General features: G+C 35.8%; 3 protein-coding genes, 1 long non-coding RNA gene and 1 pseudogene across 10 annotated transcripts; 1 reads left to right on the top strand and 4 right to left on the bottom strand.

Annotated features, from left to right (window-relative positions):
* Positions 1–158: 158 nt before the first annotated feature.
* LOC133691492 (uncharacterized) lies at positions 159–6,176 on the bottom strand. Of its 5 annotated transcripts, none has more exons than XM_062112059.1 (13): positions 6,021–6,176; positions 5,302–5,563; positions 5,075–5,201; positions 4,398–4,525; positions 4,229–4,298; positions 4,014–4,116; positions 2,605–2,722; positions 2,325–2,406; positions 2,077–2,138; positions 1,889–1,961; positions 1,713–1,796; positions 1,118–1,204; positions 159–556 (listed from the first exon to the last, which is right to left on the bottom strand). In XM_062112059.1, the coding sequence occupies exons 2-13, from the start codon at positions 5,517–5,519 to the stop codon at positions 389–391; spliced, it is 1,320 nt and encodes a 439-aa protein (XP_061968043.1). In that variant the 5' UTR covers positions 5,520–5,563; positions 6,021–6,176; the 3' UTR covers positions 159–388. The 5 variants fall into 5 exon arrangements, with proteins under 5 accessions (XP_061968043.1, XP_061968274.1, XP_061968123.1 ...); XM_062112290.1 differs by having other exon boundaries at positions 5,071–5,201; XM_062112139.1 differs by having other exon boundaries at positions 5,302–5,447; positions 6,021–6,152.
* A 682-nt stretch (positions 6,177–6,858) lies between these two features.
* LOC133668901 (uncharacterized) lies at positions 6,859–13,215 on the bottom strand. The gene is made up of 12 exons (XM_062088909.1): positions 13,062–13,215; positions 12,530–12,905; positions 11,404–11,566; positions 11,271–11,320; positions 10,757–10,849; positions 10,590–10,678; positions 9,933–10,011; positions 9,626–9,708; positions 9,231–9,309; positions 8,392–9,118; positions 7,572–8,208; positions 6,859–7,461 (listed from the first exon to the last, which is right to left on the bottom strand). The coding sequence occupies exons 1-12, from the start codon at positions 13,091–13,093 to the stop codon at positions 7,320–7,322; spliced, it is 2,550 nt and encodes an 849-aa protein (XP_061944893.1). The 5' UTR covers positions 13,094–13,215; the 3' UTR covers positions 6,859–7,319.
* An 846-nt stretch (positions 13,216–14,061) lies between these two features.
* Positions 14,062–16,719, top strand: LOC133693384 (uncharacterized). Its single transcript, XR_009842120.1, has 3 exons — positions 14,062–14,900; positions 15,028–15,123; positions 16,424–16,719. It is a non-coding gene; the product is annotated as an uncharacterized LOC133693384 (long non-coding RNA).
* Positions 16,720–17,606: 887 nt separating this feature from the next.
* Positions 17,607–22,659, bottom strand: LOC133673845 (cation/H(+) antiporter 28-like; annotated as a pseudogene).
* A 132-nt stretch (positions 22,660–22,791) lies between these two features.
* On the bottom strand, positions 22,792–24,541 carry LOC133673827 (plant UBX domain-containing protein 1-like). Of its 3 annotated transcripts, none has more exons than XM_062094732.1 (2): positions 24,252–24,541; positions 22,792–23,838 (listed from the first exon to the last, which is right to left on the bottom strand). In XM_062094732.1, the coding sequence occupies exon 2, from the start codon at positions 23,803–23,805 to the stop codon at positions 23,053–23,055; it is 753 nt and encodes a 250-aa protein (XP_061950716.1). In that variant the 5' UTR covers positions 23,806–23,838; positions 24,252–24,541; the 3' UTR covers positions 22,792–23,052. The 3 variants fall into 3 exon arrangements, with proteins under 3 accessions (XP_061950716.1, XP_061950724.1, XP_061950730.1); XM_062094740.1 differs by having other exon boundaries at positions 22,792–23,876; XM_062094746.1 differs by having other exon boundaries at positions 22,792–23,769; positions 24,252–24,540.
* Between the last annotated feature and the right edge of the window lie 2,470 nt (positions 24,542–27,011).

Consider the following 27,011-nt stretch of genomic DNA (forward strand, 5'->3'; position numbering starts at 1 on the left):
CAGCCCATAAAGACTCGAGAGGTCGCAACTCGCAATCGCAGCAACAAGAGATTTTCACGGTCTAAAACTGGAATCCGACGTGCATCAAAGAAACGAACACAACACGTTAACCTTAAAAAATGTTTGTATTCCAAAATCAAGGGCTTTGACACGTGGAATTTGCCAGAATCAAAGATCAGATTCATTGTCATACATTAGCAATTTAGCACATACATCCAAAGTGTTTGTATCTCAGTGTTGAGGGACAATCATAAAGCTTCGACCGTCCCACACCGAATATATAGATAATGTCACACTGACCGATCAACCAGGTCATCCAAAAAAATGCATAGTTGTGTAAGCTTAATATGGGATCTAACGAGGTATAAATGACGCCTATGTGTTAGGACTAAGCATATACTACTACCTCCTCTTCTCTGGTTTCATACGGTGGTGGAAGCAATCCCCGTACATTAGCAAAAAGATCTTTACGACCAGATGGTAGCTCCGCAGCATGTGAATCCAAGACAGCATCAGGAATCGCTACTAGGGTTTCCTCGAAAAAGGATTTCACTGTCTGAAATGTCAACGTAGTTTTAACAACTTTAGTCAACAATCGGGTAATGACTGTCTTGTGCTCAACAGACAGGACATGGTAGAATGAAATGAGTATCCACAAATATTAGGATAATAGTATAACCATATTCAAATGGAAAAACAATGATCATAACTTATTCATTATCCATTAGATTTGGATTTTGAATAACCATATTCAATATTCAAATATCAAGACTTCAAATATCCATTCAAATTCAGTGCTCATCCTTTTTTTTTCTTTTTCAAAAAGACTTAATTGCATAAATAATTTTGAACTTCCTTTAGAATCAATAATTTTAATAAATGTTATTAACTATACGTAGCAAAAACCTTATTAACATATAAAAATATCATTAATAATAACCAAATAAGTTGAAAAACAAAAAAAAATATTTTAAAGCATACCCAATCATACCATAACAAAATAAAATTGTTTCAATATGATACTAAGAGAAAATTAGGGTTTGTGACAATTTGGTATGATAGGACTCACAGCCATTAGAACACAGCAAAACTAAGTACGTTATCACAATTGTCTTACCGTGATATTCTTCATCTGGAAAGCAGCATCAGCTTTCCGCTTCCACAAATTGTTTCCAGGCTCGGAATAGAAAAAACCAAATAAAGGCTGCAGCACATTAACACTTCTCAAATATATTGAAGTTGTAAAACAATGCAATTTAAACAACAAGGTAACAGAGTGATGTAGACCAGTTTGCATTCTTATCCGGGGGAACTGGAAAATGAATTAAATCCAAACCAAACAACAGACAAATTTCAAGACATGACATTTGTTGGAAAAAAAATAGAAAAAGTCCTACGCCAATAACTTGTCTGCTTATCCTTTCTTACAACTAAATGCAATCAGGACGAAATCCAAATTTCTCATAGCCATGCAGATGATGGCAAAAAGCAGCACTCTCCCTATACTCTTCAACAAGTAGACATGGAAAAAAATATATAATAAAAATATTGTTCATCACTATAGAGTATAGATGTCTGACCATTCATCCCTGACAAAAAGCAAGGCAACAGAGAACGTTTTATGAGATGTAGCTTTGTCCTTCAATGAAGACATTCAGTTATTTTCAGAATAATGGTTGCTTAAATGTAATTGGTTAAATTATCTAAGGTACCTTTATCAGATCCCGTATATTAGGTCTACTATTCCCATATGTTCCCAGAACAGCATCCCCGTATACTTGATATTGTTCAAGGACCTAAAAATCAATAAAGCCATGAATTGAAGTTAATAGGATAAAAAAAAATTCAGAAGATGTGTCCCTGTGGAAGGCCATATTTGCTCTCGAACCTGACGACGTGTAAGACCACTGCTTGGTGCACCATAAATTGCAGTATCAACATGTGCCAGAGTATTCCAGAGGCTGATAAATTAGATTAATGATCAGGGAAGAACAACATAATAGAGAGAGAAGGCTGCATAAAAATCAACCATGCCCCTAACTACAAGAAGTGCATAAAAACACTCATTACACATACTTATTGTAGGCAGCACGCCCAACCATTACACCATGTGCACCTTCCCTTAATGCTGCATTTACCTATCAATTGAGATGTCCAATGCAAATAGGGAAACAAGGAATCAACAAAACAACTTTGCCATGTCATGAGGGATCATAGGCAATAAAAGAATAGTGATAACAAAATAAACCTTTAAAAGCATTTCAAAAGCAACAATCTGAATGTAAACAGAAGCTGAATTATACAAGGAGAAAACAAGACCTCACCTCATCAACACAATTTATGCCTCCATTTATTGTAAATCTTAAGTCAGGAAAATCCCGTAAGAGGGCGTAATAGTACTCATATCTGCATCAATATGACAATCAAAACACAAACTGAAGCATATCATTATTTGATCTAAGGATGCTTAATAATTAAGGAGAAAATAAATTGTAGAATAGCAGCCCAGTGTTATGCTTACTAAATAAATATAAATATTCTGAATCTTCCAAAGAATTACGTTAACATTCAATCACAAACTAAAATTTTTCAGCCCATACATACTTGAGGGGAGGAATCCTTCGATTGTCAGCTGGGCTAATGCCATTGAGCAAAGCCTTCCGTGAATGTATAATAAAATGCTTAGTCGGAGATAGAGACGAAACCTTATAGATAAAATCACCTGAAAGGGGATATTAACATAAGGGTAAAGATACAATGCCAGAAATTGTAGCACAAAATGTCAGGGAAGCAATTAGCCCTTAATATTCAACACAGATAATCCCTTCTGAACCCCACCAAACAAAGGTGCAAATCAGAACCAAAATGACAACATGAGCAACAAAGGGGTACATGAGGGCACCATATGTGATCAACAAGTTCATCAGTCAAGCAATACTTTAATATACAAGTTATGCAAGGAAGCTGTTAGGGGTAGAATTAGCAAACTATTTCTGAATACATGCTCTTCACTCACTGGTATAGCCAAAAAAAAATAATCAACAGGATCATATTTATCTTTCTAGAATAAAATTACTTCAGATTGTAGCAATTTTGGAGATTAAAAATCATTAAAAAATTAATCTGAAAGGAAAGATTTAAATAGAACAAAAACAAGTAGAGCACAAAAAAAGAAATGGAGATTTTAATTAGTTATCCTGTGACTTTTTTTTTTTTGGAAACTTATATATAGACAGTGTGAGATATCTTCTTTATAAAACACAAAAACACACTTGGCGGATGGGATATACTTTTAAGACTTGGAATTAGAAAAGGATTTCTTTTTTATTTTAATTTTTAAAAAGTATGTGCTGATTTTATGCTTCCAGTGCAAGCTAAAATGCTTGGAAATAGAGGGAAAAAAATGGTGTCATTGTTCAATAGTGATGGAATTTAATTGATATCTTAGGAAAACTACTAAAATGATTCCATATAATTTCGTTTTGTGATATTTTCAGAAGGTCATTTTGTACATCTTCAAAAACTTTAATTGCCAACATATAACACAATATATCATTATAGATTTTTCTTAATTTGGGGGGTCAATTGAACCCCTCATCATATACTGGCCTCACCCAAATAAGCAGATTTTTTAAAAGTGAGAGACTTTCCTTTGATGTCCATGCCCCAAATTGTAGCAAAAACTTTTCTCAATGATACTATCATTTTTGCTAACCCAATTAAGCAGGAATACAGTGTCTGAGATGATGGGCCTCTGATACAATATCCAATTTCTAAAAAGTGGCCAGTAATTACCATAATGATGAAATACATCCAAAGAGCATAAAAACATAAGCATAATAATTTTGAAACTTTTTCAGAAGCAAGTAGCAATAGGCCATGCGATAAACCATGAAGAGGAACAACAGAGAACATTGATTCCCTCAGCTTTGAAGGGACAAGGTTTTAAGTGGCATAATAATCTAATTTCTTTTCCCATAAAGAGACATAAAATGCATATAAAGGGTCCTTACAGAGCTCATTATAAGAATCATGATCGTCTAAACCAATTCGGCACTTAACACTAACAGGGACATCTGTGTTGGCAGCAATAACTGACATAGCTTCACCGACAAACTTTCCTTGTAAATACCAAACAATCTATGAGAACTTATTGAATATTAAAAAGAACATAAAATACATCATCTAGCCCAGAGACTCATCAATTTAATTGGCATAGTTACCAAACCTTTGGATCAAGCATAAGACGGACGCCAAAGCACCCATGTCCAGCTACCTTGGGACTAGGACAACCACAACTAGTAATTTTGGAGGGAAACAAGGTGTTGTCTCAGTTTATCCCAAAAAAAAACAAAGAATAAAAAGAAACATAAAGAAAAGGAGGGAATTCTACTAACTTCAAGTTAATTTCATCATATCCATAAGAATTGGCAAGTCGAGTTGCTTTTGCGATGTTGTCCAAATTATTCCCACCAATTTGCAACACAATTGGATGCTGTTCCGGAGAAAATGCCAAAAATCTGTCCTGAGCAATATGAACAAGAAATACAGAATTAGTTTTTTTTCTGCAAAGAACTAATCAATAAGCCAAAACATTCACAGCGGTGATAAAAGAAAAGAGAGAACTTGTGAGACAAATATAGGCATATTCTTTTACAAGACACCAAAGAGAAGATTATTTTTGATGGATGGTGCAGATAAGCTGATACAATTCAAATTGAATTCTTAGGAGAAGGTAATAAAAAAAAGTACAACCCATTGACAGATTATATGAATTGTTTGGTTTCAGCACATATTCATCATAGAAATGCGCACACACGGTCTTTTATTTGGCATTGTTGGAACCAGCTATGTAATTACTAACACAATGAAAGATCTAAAGTACTAAAAACATTTTATTAAAACAACTCTGCTTCTCAACATTGATAGCCAAAAGAAACTCTCTATCTCAAGTTCTTGAAAATGTTAGTTGGTCTACTAATCCAGATGGATTCAAACTCTCTGCACACTAGCACCCAATCACTAACTGATAAAAAACGAATCAATTTTCATTCTTAATCTTTCACTCACATACCAAATCTCCTTGTTGATGGACAATTGTTTCAGCAGCAAGCATCTCCGTATAAAGCCATGCATGTTTTGATATTATCCGTGCAACAGTCCTATAATGATTATCGGTCCAGTCCATCATTGGAGCAACACTGCAAATATAACCAACCAAAATTAATTAAAAGAAAAATTCATCCTATCAACTCAACCAGAACAAACAAACAAGGAAAACTAAAATTCATGGATACGCACCTAAATAGAGGAGGATGATATTGTTCGACACCCATCTCGGTGTGAGTTTTTATATTACGTAATTGATGTTTATTAGCAAAAACAGAAAGCGTTCTTCTTGACTTGGTTGAATTGTTGATATATAAATCTAATGCTGAAAATCTGCGCTGTTTTTTGAGAATAACAGAGTGAAAAGGAGTAAACGAAGAAATCAAAGAATACCCAGAAAACTTCACCATCTCTTTCTCTCTTTAATCAGAGAAAGCTTGCTCCTTTTAGGTACCTATATCCATATTAAATAGAAACTGCATCATCATATATATTAGACCATACGCATCAAACAAGCTGATATGCTCTGCAACAACTTTCCCTACGGAGAAATTAAATTACTTCATTGAAGCCTAAATGATAAATTTTTCCTTTTCAAGTCAAATTTTAGTTCTTTAGGGGCTACATAGTGATGAAATGATTTGAAATAACTCTAAGACCTGAGCTTGGGATTTGTACCATTAGACTAAATTCCAGTTGGAGCTAAGTGTTATAGTGAATGCATAAGGACGAACTGTTTTTGGTGCCAGCAAATCAATGAAAGAAGATAAAGTACTCTCTGACAGGCATTTAATCAAACAGGAAAGGGGCAAAACGTTGAGACAAAGAAACACCAAAATAGTTAATAAAACAGTTGAATAAATAAACACATTACATATTGATGGGAAAGTAATAGAGATATTAGGGTTTACATTTGAGGAATATATCGGCCGCCGGGACAGTAGAGGTGGCTCCGGCGTCGTCCTTCGCGGCAAGAAAGAGTGGTTATATTATGCAAGGTAGCGTGGATTCTGTTTGCACACGCTATCAGTTTAGTTTATCTTCGAAAATAGAGTACCGAAGATAAAGTATTCTGAATCCTTTTGGGCTGGGCTTTCCAAGTGAGTTGTCCAGAAAAATCAGTAATTTGGACACCAAAAATAGTGCTTAATTTCTAACATCGTACTTAATATTTTTATAATTTTCTTCTCATGTAATCAATTATATTTTAGTTTGGAAATTAAGAAAAAACGTAACTAAAAAAATGATGATAATAAAAAACCCACTATGTGTTATATTCTGTTGGAAATATCATTTACCTTGATTTTTATGATTTCTCATGTTAAAAAAAAAATTGATTTATGCTATATTTATATATATAAACCTCTTAAATTTTATACTTAGGTAGTATTTGTTTTCACCTTCTATTGTGGGGCATGGACCAGATATCTTATCCAACTCCAGCCCTCGACACCCAACGGACATGAGTGGAGGATACAGAACATGCCAAACTACCATGCTTGTCTATTTTTATGAGCGCTTGTAGTGGTAATGCCATTTTATATTGCGATTCAGAAAAAAGATCCAGCTGCCGGCAGATTTACAGCCGCCGAGTTTTCATTAAGAAATACCAGTTTCCAAGTTGTGTGGCAGCGCGTGTGTTAACAACCAAGAGTATTGGGAAAACTAGGGACCTGTTTTCATAATACACACGCACCTGCATGCCAGTATCAGATAGAAGAGAGACTAGCACAGATTTATAACTTCTCATTTTGGGAAGCAACGAAACCCTTGACAGATCAAATTTGAAAAGAAAAAACAAAAGGTAGGTCTGGAGCTTTGCAACTCAACTACAATGAACAATGGCAATGCTACTTGCACATGTACTGATTAACAACAAAGGCAAGTTATTCTAGATGCCTAGATACAGAGTTCCATACACTGGGAAGCAAGCTACGTTTGAGCAAATGAAGAGAGAAGGGGATGGGGGCTAGAAGGAGAGCCCTCCGTCAAAATAATCCCTGGTTGTCCAAAAGAATTCCACACAAATGTTGAAGCGCCGCCCTAGTGAAGGTGCTTCAATGAAAAATCACCAGCCATATATGCAACCAGAAATGCAACTGAAATCTCTATGGTCCTTAGGAATGGAGACTACCTCTTCGCCTTTAAAATGGGAGGAGTATCTGGAGTCCAGATGAAATCGTCCACTACTCAAGAACAAGTTCAACTTGTCATGTTTTTGACCTCTTTTGCTTTTGGGGAACAAAGCGAACTGCTTGCTTCCCAAGTTCCAAGGTTTTTACTCTACCATCATCTAGAGTAATAGATAACAATGATGTGCCTTCAACAATGTCAGAGACAACTCCTTTGTGCCTGGATTAAGAAGACATCAGCAATATGACAAAATGGAGCAAATATATTTGGCAAAATGATGTGTACTCAATGGCCTATACTTTTTATTCCTTGGTAAAATGAAAACTCACCATGAATTGTCAGATGGCTGATGAACTTCGACTCTCTTTCCAATAGCATCTTTACCCAGCTTTTTCAATATCCAATTAGCTTCCATCATTTCACTGTCCAGATGTGATTCTGACATATCTTCATCTTCATTATACATTGTTTTATCAATGAAGGTTGATGCTCTCTTCCTTTTTGACCTTTGGCCCCTCGTGTTACTCTTTTCTTCTTCATGCAGAAGAATCTGCGAACTCTGATTTTCAAGATTAGGTTTCTTAATCTTTAGCTTCAAAGAAAGTTTTGAATCCTTTGGCAATGAATGCAAAATAGGAGTGTCACCAGAATCATCATTGCTTTCTGTATGCGTATCAAGCCTGGCCTCTGATTGCTTTCCCAAAGAAACCCTGTCATTTCTTAACATAGGAACTTCACCTGCAGGCCCCACTGCAGCCCTGCTCCCTTCAAGGCTCCTTTTAGATGATGTAACACGAGCATGATCTAGGGGAGTGGTTTCATATGCATCAAAATGGTTCCCTCCATCAGATTTGAGATTTAAGCTTGAAGCTTCAGCTTTTACTTTCCCAAACTTAATGAAATTCCCTTCTCTCCTTGCAAACTTGATCAAACCTCTTTTCTGCTCAGAGTGATCAACTCCATCTCCTGCAAATTGCAGAAATCAATCATGTCAGTGAATTAGTGACTAAATGATGACATCCACAATTATATATAGGTCAACCAAACATTTACCATTTAGCAGTGACCAAAATATGGTAATAATGACAACAATGAGAACTTTGACAATAATTGCACTACGAGCAGTTGCATGGAACAAGGATCACTTACCGTTGGAAGCCTTCAAATCTTGTTCTCTTTGGCAGCTTTGAGCATCAGATTTTGGAGAACTAGAAACATTTATTTTTCGTGCACCTAGATTTATTACTAATTTCTTTGCCTTAACAGATTTTGACTTGCTGGGTTTTTCAGCATCATCCCCACTATCCAAATCATGAGGCTTATTACTCTTAATTTTAACAATTTTGGATGTCCTTTCTCCATCACTCACCATCACCTCTTCAACAAACTTGTGTTTCAAAGCCCCTGGCTGATTGATAGAGCAAATTCCTTCAGTGTGATTCACAATTCCAGCAACAGGAGAAGAACATCTACCCAATCCTCCTTTTGCTTGAGACTCTGTATCATTATTCTTCTCATCACCCGAATCATGTTCATAAGAGTGACTTTCATGCTGATATGATTCTGTCTTACTAAAAGAAGCAGCATGAGGACCTTTTCTCTTGGGATATTTTTTATTCAAATGTTTCTTTCCATGATCCTTGCTCTTCTTTGGTGACTTTTCAACTAACCCTTTGAGAGAGAGTTTTATAGAACGCCCAAAATCATTCCTTGGTGCTGCTGGACCATTTTCATCATCATCTGAATAAGGAGTAATAGAAAATATATCTTCTTGAGCTGGCAACCCAGCAGCAGCCCTCAAGCTTGCAATTAAACCTCGATCAGCCTTGTCTCGTCGTCTCCATAGCTCTTGAACAGCATCTTCAAGATCCTTCACCTGGAAGTAAACATTTCAGAAGTAAGAAAGGAAGTTGATCACTGCAACATGCAAGACAAGCCACATGTGAACACACCGATAGAGAAGAGAGAGATTTCTGCAATTAACAAACCTGATAGCACTCTCCACGACATGTGGCACATTGGTACTGGAGATTTCCATCTACTTGAAACTGAAGATATTTTTCATCACTGCAAAATATTTCTTCCAGAATAAGATATCTCATTTCTCAAAATAAAAACCACTTCCTCCAAATAACTGCTCAAGAAAGCTTTATTAGAGATCCAGCAGGGAAAACAAACAGGGATTTGCAAGCAAGAAAAGTCACTTCATATTACCACAGAAGCAAGGAAGAGAATCTACTCCAGATTCATCATACAGGAATTGTCATGATTTTTGAAAGGAAATCACTCATAAAGAATAAGTTTCTGTCAAGTCTATCAATAATTCAGAGAACATTTATCATCCTAGCATGTCATTAGCCCTTTTGTTTGGGGGGAGACAAACCTGATGCCATCACAATGACAGTGCACCCATCGCTGGCAAATATCACAGCAAACCATTGGAGTTGATTCTGAATCTCTATAAACCTACAAGGTTGAGCCAAAATATATAATGACTTTCATTCATGTTCGGAAGTATAAACATCAAGTTACTAGACCAAAATCATCAAGAACATTTTTTGGCCTGATGATGAAGCATTTAGAAATAAAGATCAATCACAACAGCTTGCAAGTAGTTGGTAATTGACCCAAACCTTTTATTTTACATGAAAAGTTCATACAGCCCAAAGGTAACATGAAGTGGAAAATACCTTCAAGCAAACAGGGCAATAGTTTCCCTTCACAAATAATCTTCCACAAGCATCACAGCAAGTGTATCCCAGAAACCACCTGGATGTTTAGAATATAAAAGATAAATGAACCTACTAATAGCAAGAAATAAAGAAGACAAAAGCCTTGTTGACAAGTACAAACACACAAGGATATATAACTACTGCATTTAGATAAACAACTTCACCCAATAAGTACCAAAATCATGCTCTGTTGTTTCCTTCAGTTTTGGTTATATTGCATGTTAAAGATCAATGGGGAAGTCTAAATCAGAGATAACTATCAACAGTGCATAAATCAAACAAATCCATCATCGTTGCAGCTGTACTTAACAATCTGTTTCCAAATTGTCATGTATACTCGGACAAGGGTCACACTCACAGTATCAAATTGCAAACATAAGGGGTCAGAGAGTGAGTTGGCACCCTCATTAACGGGTATGTTGCTGAAAAGCAAGCTTAAGAGAGATTAATACAAGAAATGACAAGTCATTTATGTATCCAAGGGTCCCATTAGACACAAAGCAATAAATGTCTATTTAAAAGCAAAATATATGCATTTTTCACAGTTTTGCAAGTAATCAATTGTGCAAAAAAGACCATATTTATGTGCAAAGGATAGCTCTTGATAACCAGTACCTCACACTTAATCCATTTCCTGGAACAGTAGATCCACAGCTGTGACATTTTGTATGTTTGATGCACAAGTATGGTCCAGAGCTGACATTCTGCACTATTCAGAAATCACTGTTAATAACATCATTCTGATCTAGATATGACACCAAAAAACAAGCAATTACCATCACCTTGTGTGGAGGATGCTGGCAGTAACAATGGAAAGCACCATCACACCTTTTGCAAAACATAAACTTATTTGGGTCTCCGGTTCTTCGACATACCTTTGGAAAGAAGAAGATTCAAAGTGTAAAAGCAATGATAACGTATTAAAAATATGATACGAGACAACAACGCTTCCAGCACACAGAAACTATGCAGAACATTACTAAATCATCTGTTTTCAGGACTTTGAAGAATAGCGTGAACAAAACACTAAAAATGAACGTTTAACTCTAATATTTCATGGCCTTTATAGTTTTCAAAAGATACAACAAAACACTAAAAATGAACGTTTAACTCTAATATTTCATGGCCTTTATAGTTTTCAAAAGATACAACGATCAGATGCACAGAAGGCAAAGAAGGACAGACATGGCTACATAGCAATGACTGTTTGGAGATCCACAACTTATCTAGATTTCTTGCCCAGAAAAAGTAGGGTGCAATGGATTTAATTAATCGATGATGCATATCAATGAGTACCTCACAAGTTCGGCAAGACGGGCAGTTCCACGAACTCCAGTGAAATAAATCTACCATCAATAGACTTATGAGAAATTGAAAAGGAAAAAAAAAAAACAGCAGCCTTCAAAGATTATAACCCCATGAGTTTTACCTCTATGCTGAGCCCAAGTTTTCAAACAGCTCCTGTGGTACTTCTTGCCACAACTTTTGCATGGGAGCATCTTCCTAGCTCTCTCACTTCCTTCTGTTTCACCCACAAAGCACATCCGACACAATGGACTTGCATCTTCTTCTGAAATATCTTTTGAGGTTACCTAAAATGAGCAATAGGTGATTAGATTTTGCAAATGGTATAGTACATGATATCAGAATAACAACAAACAGATTTTTTCCCCTGATTTCCACAGCTCATCAACAGGAGGATTTGTTCATAAATAAACATGCTCATGCATCTAGATGAGAAGGTTTTAGCGCATTAGAAGGGTTGGAATACCATGCTGTCCAATAACAAGTGAATAATGAATATGCCAATAAGAGTTCATAGATTTCTTCCCAATCTCCATAGGAATTATAAATACGCTAACACGAAATGAACAGCCAAAATATTAGAAAGAAAAACAATTACAAGTCCCACACAAACCAGCATTTAGCAAATGAACGAGTGCTGGTACTTGTTTTGAGTCTCAACTACCTCTGACTTTTATACTTTTTAAGTAAATCCAAGATTAGGTCAAACTCAAAAACTGCCTCCACGTCCACAATCACTATTCAAAAGTAGAAAATCAAACATCACAGTGTAATTAACTTCTTTTCTATTAATTGAGTTATATAGATAGCATTTGGTTGCAGATAAGCAGTTGGATGGTAAAAACACTTTGTACTTCATCATTGAACTCCAAACCACCATTACAAGTTCAAAGCTACTACTGCAGACACCCAATATCAGTTCACATTCAATAAACTAGCAACCAAAACAACCCCAAATCAAAAATTTCAACACAAACCAAAATTTAGCAACTAGTAAAAGAAATCAACAATTGCCATTCCGCACACAGGAACCTAATATCGGTATCTAGACATTGAAAATGAAAGAATCCAAACACATGCAAAGGGCCAATTATTAATAAGAAATCGAAAGCCTTGCTAACCAAAAAATCCATACATTCACATTATACACAAAATCCATTCACAACAAAAGAAAAAAAATATTAAAATTCAATAACACCGGTTGCGAAAAAATACAAATTAATTACACAAACGCATAAAAAAAATCTCACCGCGGTATCACCAGACTCGACCTTCTTAGCATAATACTCAGCAGATGCCTTAGCAGCAGCAGCCTGCCTTTGAATAGCCACGCGCTTAGTCTGCGCTGACACAGCCTCCTCCACCGCGACGCCCACACCACCATCACCTCCTCTATCTCTCCCCGGAACGACCGCGAGCGACTGGGGCGGATGAATCTGAACCGGCACGGGCACGGGCACAACCTTGGGAACGGAGACCTGGACAGTCCCTTCCCTGGAAGCTCTAATTCCAAAAGGATCCTTCAAAAACTCATCGATTCTCGCTAAATCGAACAGGTAGTCAGCCTTAGATTTCGTAGAGTGGAGATCTCGCGTAAACCCTAGCGGGCAAAAACAAATTCGGCGACTGCAAGTGAGAGAGAGACAAAACAAACACGATATCGTATCAGTCCTTGAAAAAAAAATAAGAACTCTCTCGCGAGAGAGACAGAAAAGAGGAGAAATAAGAGAGACAGAAGGGGGTTATAGTGTTAATAGTAGTGAAGATAATAATAATACTAACCATGTAATTGGGCAAGCTACGTGAAAGGCCATAGTGAGGGATTTTGAAAATTTTTTAGAGAGAGAGAGGATTTAGAGGTTGTTCTCTTTTTATTTTATAAATTAATTAATTGGAATTTTGAGACGGGGGTTTATCCTTGTGGTTATTATTGAAAGTGAAAATTCGAATTTAGGATCTTTTTTTCTTTCTTTTTTTTGGGTATGGGAAAGTAAATAGGGTTTTGTCGACGGATCTGGTTGCGCAACTGTGCCTTGTTCTTTGTATGCGTAGCCCCCTTTGCAGGCTAAGATCCACATAAGTCTCTAATCTTACAGTTATTTTAATTGACACCCTTTTTTTTTCTTAGTGCATTAATTGCGAGATGTTTTTTAATAAATTTTTTTAAAAAAACTTTTAAAAAAAATATTAAAATAATATTTTTTTATTTTTAATAATCATGCTTGCATTCGAATAGATTCTTAAATTTTAATACCTAAACTATAGAACATTTGAGTTAAAATATATTACCTCAAGTTTATTTTAATAGCTTGTTTTTTTAAAATATTTTCAAGTTTGACCATTATTTATTTTCGGTTGTATTTGTTTTCGTATTTAAATATATTATTTATTTTATATAAATAATTTGTAATGAAAATAAGTTATAACAACTTTAAAGTATGTTGGACATAAATAACTTAAAATAATAATTTATTTTTTTTATTAAAAAAAAAAAAAGAAGATACAGTAGGGGTAGAATCCATGGGTTAAAAGTTATTTTTAAAAAACTTATGATAAAATAAAGAATTTGACTCATCACGGTAAGAAAAAAAAAAACTTTTGATTTAGGTCAAAGTTATATTTAACCAAATATATTTATAACTTTTTTACAAGTCAAAAGTTTAAAACGCAATTAAATTAATCTTCAAAATTCATAATAAACTGAGTATAAAACTAACTTGACCTCATTTAATTAGATTTTTTTTTTTGGTATAAAATGGGGATTTTGAATTTAATTAAAAACTAATTTGCTTCCACCCATCTTCTTTCCTTACAAAACCCTAGATGCATTCATTCCAATCATCTTCTCCCCCTAAACAACCAAACTCCATAGCCAGTCTCACCAACCCCATAACCTCATAGAGATTCACACAGCTAAAAACCCTCACCACACCCGGCCCTTCATCTCCCCCCACACTCACTGTCATACGCCATCAGCCACTACTGCCCTCTCACCATCAGTCACTCTCCGCCATCTACAACCACACACTACAGCCATGCCCCTTCAACCAGATTTACCACTCAACAAACCACCATCCAAAGCCACGAATTCCAGCGGCCAGCTACCTGAAGATCTACCAAGAAATCAACCTGACATCGCAGTCGAATTAACCCAAAAAACCAGACCCAAAGTCTTCTCAAGTCAATCCAATTTCCTGCCTAAATTCACCCGTAAATCAATACTCAAATCAACCCCAAAACTCCCTAGAATTAATGGTTGGACATTTTCAAATGTTCAAGTGTAGGCCACTGAGATTCCCACTACTGTGACCATTTGCCGTTTTCTTTTCACTACAACCCAGCACGATTGTTAAGAAAAGAAAAAACAAACAAACCTTTCTAACTGGAGGCTGTTGGGTGCAGAGAGTCAAGCTGCGAAAAAGTTCCCCATCATGGTTCCTGTTCATGCCTTGCAATAACGTTCTCTTCTCTCAGCGTGTGAGTGGATTGAACCTACTTGAGTTTTTCCCTAACACTACAATTGAGTTGAAAGACTGTGCATCCCACGGTTCGACAGCGGAAATTGCTGGTCATGAATAAACAGATGCTAAAATCACAACGGAGCAAAAACTAATTGCCAGGGTCCGTATTTTGTCACTCCTCCCTCTCATGCATTTTTACATGCGCTTATACCTAGTCCTTACACAGTCATTGTTTCAGTTGTTCTTCTTCTAACAATTCCGGGGTTTGGTTTTTTTTTTTTTTTTAGATTCACACAACTAGCCAGTCGTCGCCAATGCAGGCCTGTAACCAGGCTATCAATGACCTAGACAAGGAGCTTGACCATTTGAACAATGCATTTGAGGTGTGACATTACATTCCTTTTTTTCGTTTTACTAAGTTATCATGGGTTTGATTATTGCTTCAACAACTTATAATATCTTTGGATTTTACTCTTATGTTCAAAATTTGGAACATATTTCTCTGATATAATTAAGTGAAAGGGTACGTATTTCTTAGCTGTTTTAAGAGTGTTCCTTGGAATTGTAATGGTCTTTAGCTAAGAAAAATTCTATATCTCATGTGGCATGGCATGATTGATGTTTTTTTTGGATTGAGCATGTAGAATGCGTGCCTGGAGTAAGGTTGGGCTCGTGGAAACTTCACATTTTGAGGTGTCCATTTAGGCACGAAGTTGAAAAATGGCTAAAAATTTAGGCTTGTATACTTTTTTTCCTTCCTGATAGATCTGCTTCCTGTAGTGTTCTTTGATAGTTTTAGACCTTTCTTAAATTTTATCCTCTCAAAGTCTTAACTATCCTGCGTATGTTTTCTTTCCCCTGATTTGGCTTTTACAAAGTCCCTGCATTATCTAATCTATTTTCCAGAAAGAGTCGGATCTCGGTGGTGACCCCAACATATCATGCAGCCTCATTGTTAGATTGCACAATATAATTTTATTCATTTTATTCTTTGCATGCATTGCACAAATGTGTGAAAGAGGTCCTTATGATTAGAAGCTGTTATTTTTCTTCTGAAATAGGTCGCAGGTGTGAGGTATTTGTTGAATTTAGTGTACTTTTACTGTTGGTGCAAATGTTAGTTGCTGAGTCTCACCTATGGCTGATGGCCTATTACTACTTCTAAAAAACATCTAGCCTTGTGGTGGTAATAGATTTTCTTTCTGACATTGCTACTTTCAACATTTCCTTGGTTATATGGAACTTTTATAATATGAATTTTCTTCATTAAAGTGACTTGGAGTAACACTATGCTCCTAAAAGTTCAGCTGTTTAGCTTTGTTGGATTCCACATTATCCATGACAAGCATCAATGCCAATCGTTCTCAAGCATATCAGCATTTAAATAAATAATTGATTTTTATAGGTATTAAATTGGTGAACAAGTTTTTTTTAGAAGTTAAATTGTCATTCTAGTTCTTGGTCATATCATTGCATTGCACAGACTATCTTATCCTGAAGGACCTGATGCTGTGTGTTTTGGAATGTTTGCGGACTGTACATATATTTAGAAGTTAAGATTGCTAAGGGTATAGAGTTTAGACATTTTGAGAAAAAAAGAACAGTTCTATTGACACCTTCGTGCATTTGTGTATTTGTTGGTACTTTTGTTGACTCCTCACGTATGTAAATTGCTCTTTGTAGGCTGAGATGGCAAAAATCTCAAGGGATTATTAAGCATATGGATATGTATGTTCAATTGATGGTGCTGTTTGATGGAATTTTGCGATGAAGGAGTGTGATTTTGATGGGATTCGATTCTGGTTGTAATTAACTGATGACTTCTGGCGGATATGAATATTAAATGTGTAGCTAATCTTGCTTGAGAAATGGCAAGCGGATGTTTTTCTTAAGCGTGATTCACAGACTGATTTCATACTCTTAACCAGCCCTCCAGCTGTTATTTTTTCTTTGAATGCAAATGGCACCTTTTCTATGTATGGGTTCTGTTTTTTGGATGTGAGCTGCTGCTTAGGTTCATTTTCTGCTCGGATGAGATCCTTTAAACTAATTCTAGGGCATCCACTCAGGGCTCTACTGGTGTAGGCGGCAACAAATAACACCATATACTACACGTAGCAGAGAATAAAAATAAGTCTATCTTGAAATCATAGTTATTTGCCATTCCCCCTATTTTTGTCACAGTTGAAGCAGGGAGATTTTAGCATTTGAAAGTGTCATCCCTGTTTATACGTGTTCCTTGCACGAGTTTCACGCCAGGAACAATGGGACCTGAAGCTTTTGGTCAACTCTATTAACAAATACAGTCCTGCTCCAAGGCTCGTCAATTCAGTGTTAGGAGGCAGGAGAATCCTATTAACTGGGGAAGTCTAGAATGCCTACGTTTTAGCACCAGCACAATATTGATGCCCCTCAGGATCATTGGATTTGCCCTGATGGCCATCGGCATAACAGCACCGAATCAACCCCCTACTCGCTGCCCATGGAAGTAAAGTCTCAGCAATGGCATCTGTTATCTAAGAAATGCAAAGCCATTGAAGAAGTTTTGATTAAAGTTACACATCAGGAAAAAAATTTGAGAAAAACAAAAACAAAAGAAAAGAAAACGGGTCTTGGCTTCAGAGCGTAACGTTTTAAGCTCTGGAACAGGAAATTATGTAGTTAAAGCATCCGATTTGATTGTGAAGAATGCGAGAAACATACGGAACACATATGTGAGCCGGATTCTTGTTTAGTGCGTGGCAGGAAATGCCCTCTTTTACTTGAGAATACGACATAGCAACCATTGAAAGAGAGGATATGTTATCAGCCTTGGCAAGTTCTTAAAACACAAGGCAAAATCATTCCATTTTTTCCTCTGATCAAGTGAATAATAGTAGATTACGTTCTATCTTTTGATTTGCAAGATTCCAGTCCTTTCTACATTCCTGCCCTTTCTATCAGAGCTCTATCCTGGAACAAGTATTTTCATTATTCTAAAATTAGTTTTCTAAATTTTAGAACTACCTCACTAGGCATTTACATTACGGAAAATTCATCATCCACGCCATCTAATTCTCCCTTGAGACTGTGTTGTTGGATGATCAAAACAGAGGTTGTATGCGAGGAATCAGACCCTGAAAGAACATCCCCTATTGGGCCTAATTCCGGACACTGCTGCCAATCATTCATCCCTATAGTCAATATCGAGTTCACCCTCCCACCTCGCCCTACTATTATTAGCCCATACTGTCCTTCCAATGATCTCAGAGTAGCATAGGTCTCAGCTGAATTGGCAACATGCTTTTCATTATAGGAAACATGTCCCCCGGCGATGTGTCTCTCATAGAATTGAGTAAAACACTCATCGTCCAGCTTCATCTCTTCTTCCTGCTCAGCAGCATTTATCCTATAATTCCCAGCTCTTCTAGAGGCGTTCTCTGAATCACTATCAAGTAGGAATCTTATCACTGTGAGTTTTACCCCGGGATGTGGAGCAACACGACCTGCATATGCTAGTGCTTCTCTGTCATCTTTGCCACCAAAGAAGATGACTGCTACCTGGAAAGATCTTACCGACCTTGATATTTCCTCTACCAATCCATAACCTCGGTCCACAAGAATCCCCACTGAACATGGGGCATTCCGGAGCACCTAAGAGAAACCAAGTTAAGCAACATGTTGGCATTATGATTGATGATTTTTAACAGACAAGTTGCACAAATTCAGAAAATTGATGAAGTGATGGCATAGTTTATGATGCTAAATCACGAGTCAGTTCCTAGCTGCAGATGAAAGACAATTTCTTGGTCATATATAACTAGTAAGAAAACAAAAAATTCTTCTTTACTTTTAGAATTTTTTTTCTTTTAAGGGATGTTGATTAGTGATAATTACCTTACGGTTCACATGCCGGAAACCAGGATTACCCCCATCCAACGTCCCATTTACACACTGGTTCTTGTGAAATGGCAATATGACGAGGGAGATCATCAAGTCCTCTGCTAAATTGCAGATATCTTTGGCCATGCCATTGAATTTTGAGAGAGCAAGCATTCGTTTGAGAGTGATACCATCACCATTTTCCTCCACATGAGCTTGGACTGCAGTAGTGATCTGATCTCTCATCTGGGTTACATCCTTGTCAGTCACAGTCACAGTATCCCTTCCTTCTTGAACCAGTGTAGAAGCTATTTGATCTGTGAGTTCAACCATGTCAGTAAGATAAACCAGAATTCCTGGATCAGATGCTCCTCGAGAAATCTCCATGAAGTTGATGGTTGAATGCACGTTATGCACTCCATGAAGACACAGCAAGATTCGAAGCTCACTTGAGGGGTCGAGCCACTGGAGCCATTCGTTGAGTTGGTGCAAGTTTCCTCGCACGTTTGATGATTTTTTGACACAACTGTTGGGGTCTGTACTACCGAAAGGAAGATCACAATAATGATTGAAATGCAAGTTGAAATAGTTGTAATACCTAACTGCAATCAATTTAACAAACTAAATACAATATTAGAAATGAGTACTAATTAATATAATTTAATTCCCAATGCTAAATTGCATCGAATGCTTCAGTTTATGATATGTTCAAAATGCTGCAGCTGACATGACCTCACCAAAACCATTGTTTCCCAATTTTTGCTATTGCTAAACTTGAATGCTGTACAATTTTATTTAGATTGACAGTTTTTTTGCCTCAAAGCAAAGCTGCGAAGAGGAAAATCAATGGACTTCATGTTGTGGGGCATGAAAGAAACTACATTTGTTGCTCTTCATCACCTAAAACCCTCATTGATGCTTTTATCAAGAATGCAAGCATTTCATGACATTTTTTAACTGTCAATTGTCTACTTGAAAATCAGAAACCGACATATTCCAAACTTAAGTTTCATAGTTAGTAGCCAGTCATCTTTCGAAAAAGCAACAACTGAAGAAGAAAGTCAGTAATAGAACAGACATTGTGAGAAGCAGGAACATACCAGGCTTGCAACAACCGCCAGAAATACATGAAAGTGGCCCTTTGCAGTTAGAAGGAAACCGAGTTCTGCAGATTCACGCCGATGAAAACCTAACATTGCTCCGCATATGATTGTTCCGACCACTTTGCCAAATATTGTAATGACTGCAAGGACAAAAAACCTCAGCCATGTTTCCCTTTTGCCAGCTTCATATTTACTGATATTAGAATAATACCCCATCCAAAAGAAGAACACTGGGTAGAAAATGGTAGGTAACAGGAAGTTGATTTTGCCAATTGCCCATTTTGATACTCTCCCCTTACACTGAGAATGGGACTGTATCCATAAATCGGGGCGATACTGCAAGCAAAAGCCATGAAGGCAACGGAAAGCACCAAATGGGAACCTTTTATGGGTTTCCCTTCAGGGTTTTCGTTGTTGACCCAGTTCATAAAGATATGTGAAACTGTGGCAGTGAAAAGTATCTAGAGCAGCAATGCAGCAGCCATAATCAAGGTCATTCTAACGCTTGCAGCAATATCGGTAACTGTGACTGTGAGTTGAAGGAAAGGATATCCAATAGAGATGAGAAGCATGGATATCATGTCAGAGTGCACTCCTGCTGCAATCACAATTTTTCCTATATCTGACTTGCCTATCTTGAGACTAGTTATAAGGCGAGTTAGTATATGGGAGGCACTGCCAGAAAGGCTGATAGAGAGGGAAAGGGTGAAGCCAATGCTCGGGTGTTTATAATAGTTCATAAATGGGATTATGCTGCAAACCAAAACGGATGTGGACACCATTCCAGCATAGGCTACCAGAGCATTTCTTGTTGGTCCTTTAAAGATTACATATGGGTCCATTTCCATCCCCAGCACAAACATGTAACACATCATACCAAACTCAGCAATAGAATTTAGTATCGCAATAAACTGCTCGTCGAAAGCTCGGCGTATCACACCTATGTTGCCAAGAACCAGCCCTACCTGCAGCCATTAAAGATTACACACAAGTAATATTATCTCAAAAAAGAGAGAGAGAGAGAGAGAGAGAGGCTGAGCTTCTTGGAAATCGTTGTCACATATTTATTGAAAGGGAGAGAGAGATACAAAACTTACAACAATATCAGAAACTATGCGTGGTTGGGATAGAGGCTTTAGAAGTTGGTGTAAGAGATTGCTAAAAACAAAAGCCAGGCCGATGGAAATTACCTTTCCTGCTACATTTTTTACCGCATATGAAATGAAACCAGGGCAATCTGGATCTGTGCCATTAACGGCACGAACACGGTCCATTATCTATGTCTTCGCTTCTCTCCCCCCCCCCCCGAATTGCAGAGGGATGTTTGCAAATGAAACCTTTCTATTTTTCCTGTAATGCCACCATTTTTTCGCCTCTACCATTGTGAGTTGAGTGGCTGTAATTGATCTCTTGCTATGAGGAGAAGGGGGGGAGTAACTTCTGGAAATTAAGCCATCTAAGTGGGGTGATGTTTTTGGAGTGAATTAAATCACATGGTGGACCATAGAATCAGTAGGTTATCATTATGAATCAAAAAATAAGTCCAGTGATCCAAAATTTATGGTTGTGCCTCAATACAAAATCATTTATTGACAGATAATTATTATGGCTAAATGGACTCATAAGATTCCAGCACAACAAAATAAACACAAAAAATAGAAGAAAAGCTCACATTTTCGAATTCTTTTTGTATGGTAGATTGATTCCCATTTCATCCTAAAAATAGAACATAACAGCAGGCAAAATGAAACTCAGCACGGTTGACAGGTTACCGCCTTATTTCGATCAAATCAACTAACGTATTAAAACAGAACAACTAGTACAAGAAGAGGAGGCCACGGAGCCTATGACATAAATGTAAGAAATATATATGACAGGTTGAGAACTCGAGTATATCGCAATGTCTCTGTCTCTCTGAAAGAATCAAATATCTTTCACCTCGCAATGCTTATTATACAATTCTGTGACACTAAAAAAGAACTTTTCTTGCAGATTTTGGCATGCCTCGCTTTGAGAATAAATAAAGCATTGCTTCATGCTCTCCTTTCTCTCCAAATGTCCGAAATCCCCTTTGACTTTTGCTATTCGTTCTTCATGACTCACGAGACAATTCAGCTCCTAATTAATCTTGCAGCTATGAGATTCTTGCTGCAACGGCATCGCTTTTGAACTTGAGAGATAATCAGACCAGTCACCAATGGTCTCGAATGCAGTGAAATCGACTTTTGGATCCATTTTGGCCAAACTACATGCTAAAAAATAATGAATGTACATTTTATTCGCAAGTTTTCCACACCTGTTCTGCCATCCATTTATTGTGTTTTTTTTAGTTTAACGTGGATGTCGGGCCAGCCTGCGTATACCTCAACTAGTCTCACGGATCCTGAAGTTAACGATCATGTAAACCTCCAGTAACTATTATGAACAACCACATAGCTCGAATCTAAAATAACAGAGGAAGCAAACCTATTCTTACTGCCGGACTACCACCTAAATGGTTAATCAGACTAGTGTTGACTTAGAGTAAAACGACATGACTGACTCCAGGCGGACACTTCAGTAAATAGATGGAACTTATGTGGTAAAGATAGACTGGAACCTAGCAGAGGCAGCTAGCTTACATCTACAAAGAGCTATTCTCAACTTTCACGTCTGTCCACAAGCGTGCAAAACCCAGCAGCATAAACTGCAACCATACGTGCTCTAAGGTAAGTTTTCCGTTCATGATCTGTTGCCCCATATATGATAGGCAGGCAGCATAAACTGCAACCATACGTGCTCTAAGGTAAGTTTTCCGTTCATGATCTGTTGCCCCATATATGATAGGCAGGAAATTGATGAAAAACATAACATGAGAAAAATGCAGTCGAGCCGATCATGAAGGGGTCCAAAAGAAAAAGAAAAGGACACAAAAAACTAAGGGAACATGATCAACTTGAAGACAGTTAGAAGAGTAGAAAAGGGTCTGGAGGATGGTCAGAGAAAATATTATTGATCATCCAACTGCCTTCCAACACTGAGAAGACAGACCCGTGCTCCATCTTGAGCAATGCCTTCATTACCTAAAATAATAATCATTGAGCAGCATTAAAGACAAAACAAGAAACCATTCCTTCCTTTTCTTTTTCTTACAGTGGATTTGTATTCACACAACTATAAATAATAAGCTATATAAATACGAGTTGTCAAAAGAAAAGGAGAGCGTTCCTCTGGAACTGTTACAACTTTCGAACAAATTCATTGTAAAAGACTTCCTCCTAGGATGTCCTATAAGTTACCTTATAAGCATGCTTCTATCTGACAGAGTTATATTCGCATGCTGAACCTTGACTAGAAGAGTTTGTCGGATCACATTTTAAGCCACTTTGGCTTGACAGGTTTTTTCCCAGCAGCCTTGGGCTCTTGTGGAACAGGAGGAGGAGCTGTTGTCACAGGTTCTGGAGTGGTATGGATCGGCTCTACTGGCTCTGGCATAACATCCAAACCTTTCAAAGACATAACCTCTTCTTGGAGGAAGGGACCAGAATTGACAGCTTCATTATCCACTTGATTTGGCATATCATATGAAAAATAAACGATTGCACCAGGAATAAGACCAGCAGAGTAAAAATCCTGTGACATGTCTTTGATTTGCTTCTTTGGAGGAGTAGTGTACACATAAAAGGGTACTTCTGGTTGAGCAACCATTCTAGAGAGAAGATCATATAAGCTCTGAATCTTTTCAGATGGATGAAATACCACCTCCAATGTATGATTATCAGGAAAACGAACCCTGATTGTAGTCTTGGTTATTCTTGACCTGTGAGCAGCAACTTCCGCTTCTCGAATCTTTTTCGTCTTTAAATATTTATCGGCCTTCTTTGTAGCCAGCATTCTATAATAATCCTCGGCAGTGAACTCATAAAAATCATCCCTCTCATCATCATTGGACACTTGAGTCGGTGATGAAGAGACTCCCGATGTTTCAAACACACGGATATCACGCCCAAACTTCTCTTTAACAGCTGCAAACTTGGCCTTAGCTGCTTCAGCTTCCATGGTATCAGCAGTGGCAAATCTTCTTCTCTTTAGATGCAAAGGGGAAGAACCATCCACAATCATCAGTGCATTCAGGGAATCCAATACAGACAGAGTCTTGACCAATATAGAACCACTGTTACTTTAAACTCCCACTGGCCAAAAAGGATAAAAACACAAACTACAAAACATAACCTTTTTTCTTTCGCAAACTTGATCTAGAACAGAATTAACAAAACAGAACCTTGTACGATGAAATTTCAAGCGAATAAAAAAAAAGAACGTCGGAGCATTACAAGAACAATGAAGCTTAACAGAAAGCAGATGCAACCATAACAGTAAGTATAATCCTTAAATCCTGAAACCCTAAACTGATGAATTAAAAGCCAGATTATGAAATTAAAAGCATGGCAGTGAATACTGAAATCTCAAACCAAAACAAAATTTGAAACCCTAACAGTAATGATTGACAAAAACCCCTAACCAGTTAACTTAAAAGTAAACGATCATCCAGTTAGGGATCGATTTACCTGTTGAAATCAGATTGCGGCTTCGCTGCTTGGATTTCTATAAATAGAGAGAGAAGTGCTTGTTCCGAACAAAGATGGGCGACAGATTTGGCTTGAGACAACGAGTAGGGTAATGGGTTGCTAGGGTTCCAACGAGTAATATTTCCGGATTCGATCGAGAGAGATACAGAGTGATGAGTGTGGGAGATTGGGAAATAGCTGGGGAATAAAAAGGACGAAAACCGGCTCCTCCTTTTCCTTTTCGGATAAGAAGTAGTACTTTTCTTCCACATGACAAATATGAAAATACTTCCCAAAACAAATATTTGATAACGCTTTAAAAATAATTTTATTCAAATTGAATCTTATACTAGCTTATATAAATGATAATAAACCAACATTTATATATAAAGATAAAATTAATAATATCCTTAGTTATATAAACCTTACTAACGCATTTTTAACAATGAAAAAAATTAATTGTGTAGAATCTAATATGATCCAATTAATTTAATAAATCTAGAGACAACTTAGACAGTAAAAAAAAATTTGACTAAAAAATTCAAGACATTGTCTTTTAAAAAATATATTGAGATAACAACATATTAGGTTAACCCAGATTAACCTAGGTTAACATGTAAAATTCATGACTCGAACTATGAGACCATGATAATCTCATAAAAAAAATTAAAAAAAAAACATATTAAAGCTTAGATCTCAATCAATTTAGTGTTGAGTAATGAAATTTTAAAAAAATAAGAGAAAAAACTTGAGTTAACTCGAATTAACTTGCCTAACATGAATAATGAGATCAAGATAACTTAATATAAAACAAATTAAAAAAAATTATGGGGTTCAATTTATAATCAATCTAACATTGAATGATGAGATTGGAAAAAAAAACCGGAATCAACTCGATTTAACATGCCAAACACTTAGTTTGGGTCATGAAATTGTGATAATCTCATAAAAAACATACCGAAACAAATAGTAAATGATAAAATTAAACAAAATCAACTATAAAAAAATCGAGTCAATCGAGTTAACCCATAAAATCCACGACTTTGATCATGAGATTAAAATAATCTTAGCAAACTAAAATAAATTATAAAGTATGAAGTTTAATCTCCAATAAATATAATATTTAAATATAATATTAAAAAATAAAAATAAAAAATATATTAAGTAATACTCTAAAACACATGGAGAAGTACTTTAGCTTTACTCACATATTATTGTAAATTGCTATATTGTTTTTTGTGTGTGTTTTTTTCCCTAATTTTTTTTTATTTTTTTCACAAAATTATCTTTGTCGATTTTATTTTTTTAATATTAAGCTGGTTAAGAGTTTAGCTTTGTAATTTTTTTCTTTAAAACAATGTGAATTGCTATAGTATTTCCCACATGGTTTTTTTGTTATAATTTTTTCAAAATTGTTTGTTGATTTTTTTTTTTTGGTTTTGGTTTTGGTTTTTTTCCCTATTTTTTTAATTTTTTTTGCACAAAATTATATTTGTCGATTATATTTTTATTTAATATTGAGCTTGTTAATTTTAACATGGAGTTGGTCGAGAATTTAGCTTTGTAATTTAAAAAAAAAACATTGTAGATTACTACAATGTTTCTCCACATGATTTTTTTTTGTTGTTTTTGTTTTTTATGATTTTTTCTAAAATTATCTTTGTTGATTTTATTTTTTTAATATTTAGCTGGTTGAGAATTGCAATATATGGGAAAAACATTGTAGTTTTGCTCATAAATTACTGTGGATTGCTACAGTGTTTTCCCTACATGGTTTTTTTTCGTTTCTTTATGTTTTTTATAAATTTATCTTTGTCAATTTTATATTTTTTAATTTTGAACTAGTTGAGAATTATAATTACAAGTAACTACGAATAAAGTTAAATTATGTGGGTAAGCACTATAGCTTTCCTTACAAAACATTGTGGATTGTTATAGTATTTTTCTACATGGTTTTTTTTTCTATTTTTTTCTTTTATGTTATGCCTTTTTCAAAAATTATATTTATTGATTTTATTTTTTTAATATTTATTTATAATTATAATATTATCAATCACATTTATTTTATAAACCGTGAGAACACTTAAACATGGCATCTAGTATATGTTATACTCTATAAGGAGAGCGGTAATGGTTTTTTCTTTTTAATTACTTCTTGTTAATTAAGAACGTGTAGAATGATTATACACAAAGCATATATCACTAGTAAAATTAATTCACTGGATAAAACTACTTTAACCCTGGTAATTTAAAACACACAAATAATGAAATAATATATGTTTTTAGGATAAAACGATTACGTTGGTTAAATACACATGTATGTTATGAATACATAAAGGTAACAAATCATATCTCTCTCTCTCTCTCACACACACACACACACGCACGCACGCACACATATCACAATTTGCAAAATATGATGGTAAGATGAATTCTCCATACAAAAATAAATAAATAAACAACAAATATTATTATTATATAACAATGAAATTATAATAATTTTAATTTTAGACGACCTATTTATGCACCTATAATTTTTATAATTTAAATTTGTCACACTTCAATCAATAAAAATAATGCTATCTTAAATGAAAATTACGAAATAATTTAAAAAATAAAACAATTAATTGATAGATATTGCAAGAGAAGCTTGAAAATGTCTGGGATCTATGGAGATTCGAGCTAATCTGTTAAAGCTAATCTGTTAAAGTATGATTGTAATTGTTTTTTAAAATATTTTTTATTTGAAAATATATTAAA

This window comes from Populus nigra, chromosome 1 (assembly GCF_951802175.1).
Source record: "Populus nigra chromosome 1, ddPopNigr1.1, whole genome shotgun sequence".
In the NCBI taxonomy this organism is placed as follows: domain Eukaryota; kingdom Viridiplantae; phylum Streptophyta; class Magnoliopsida; order Malpighiales; family Salicaceae; genus Populus; species Populus nigra.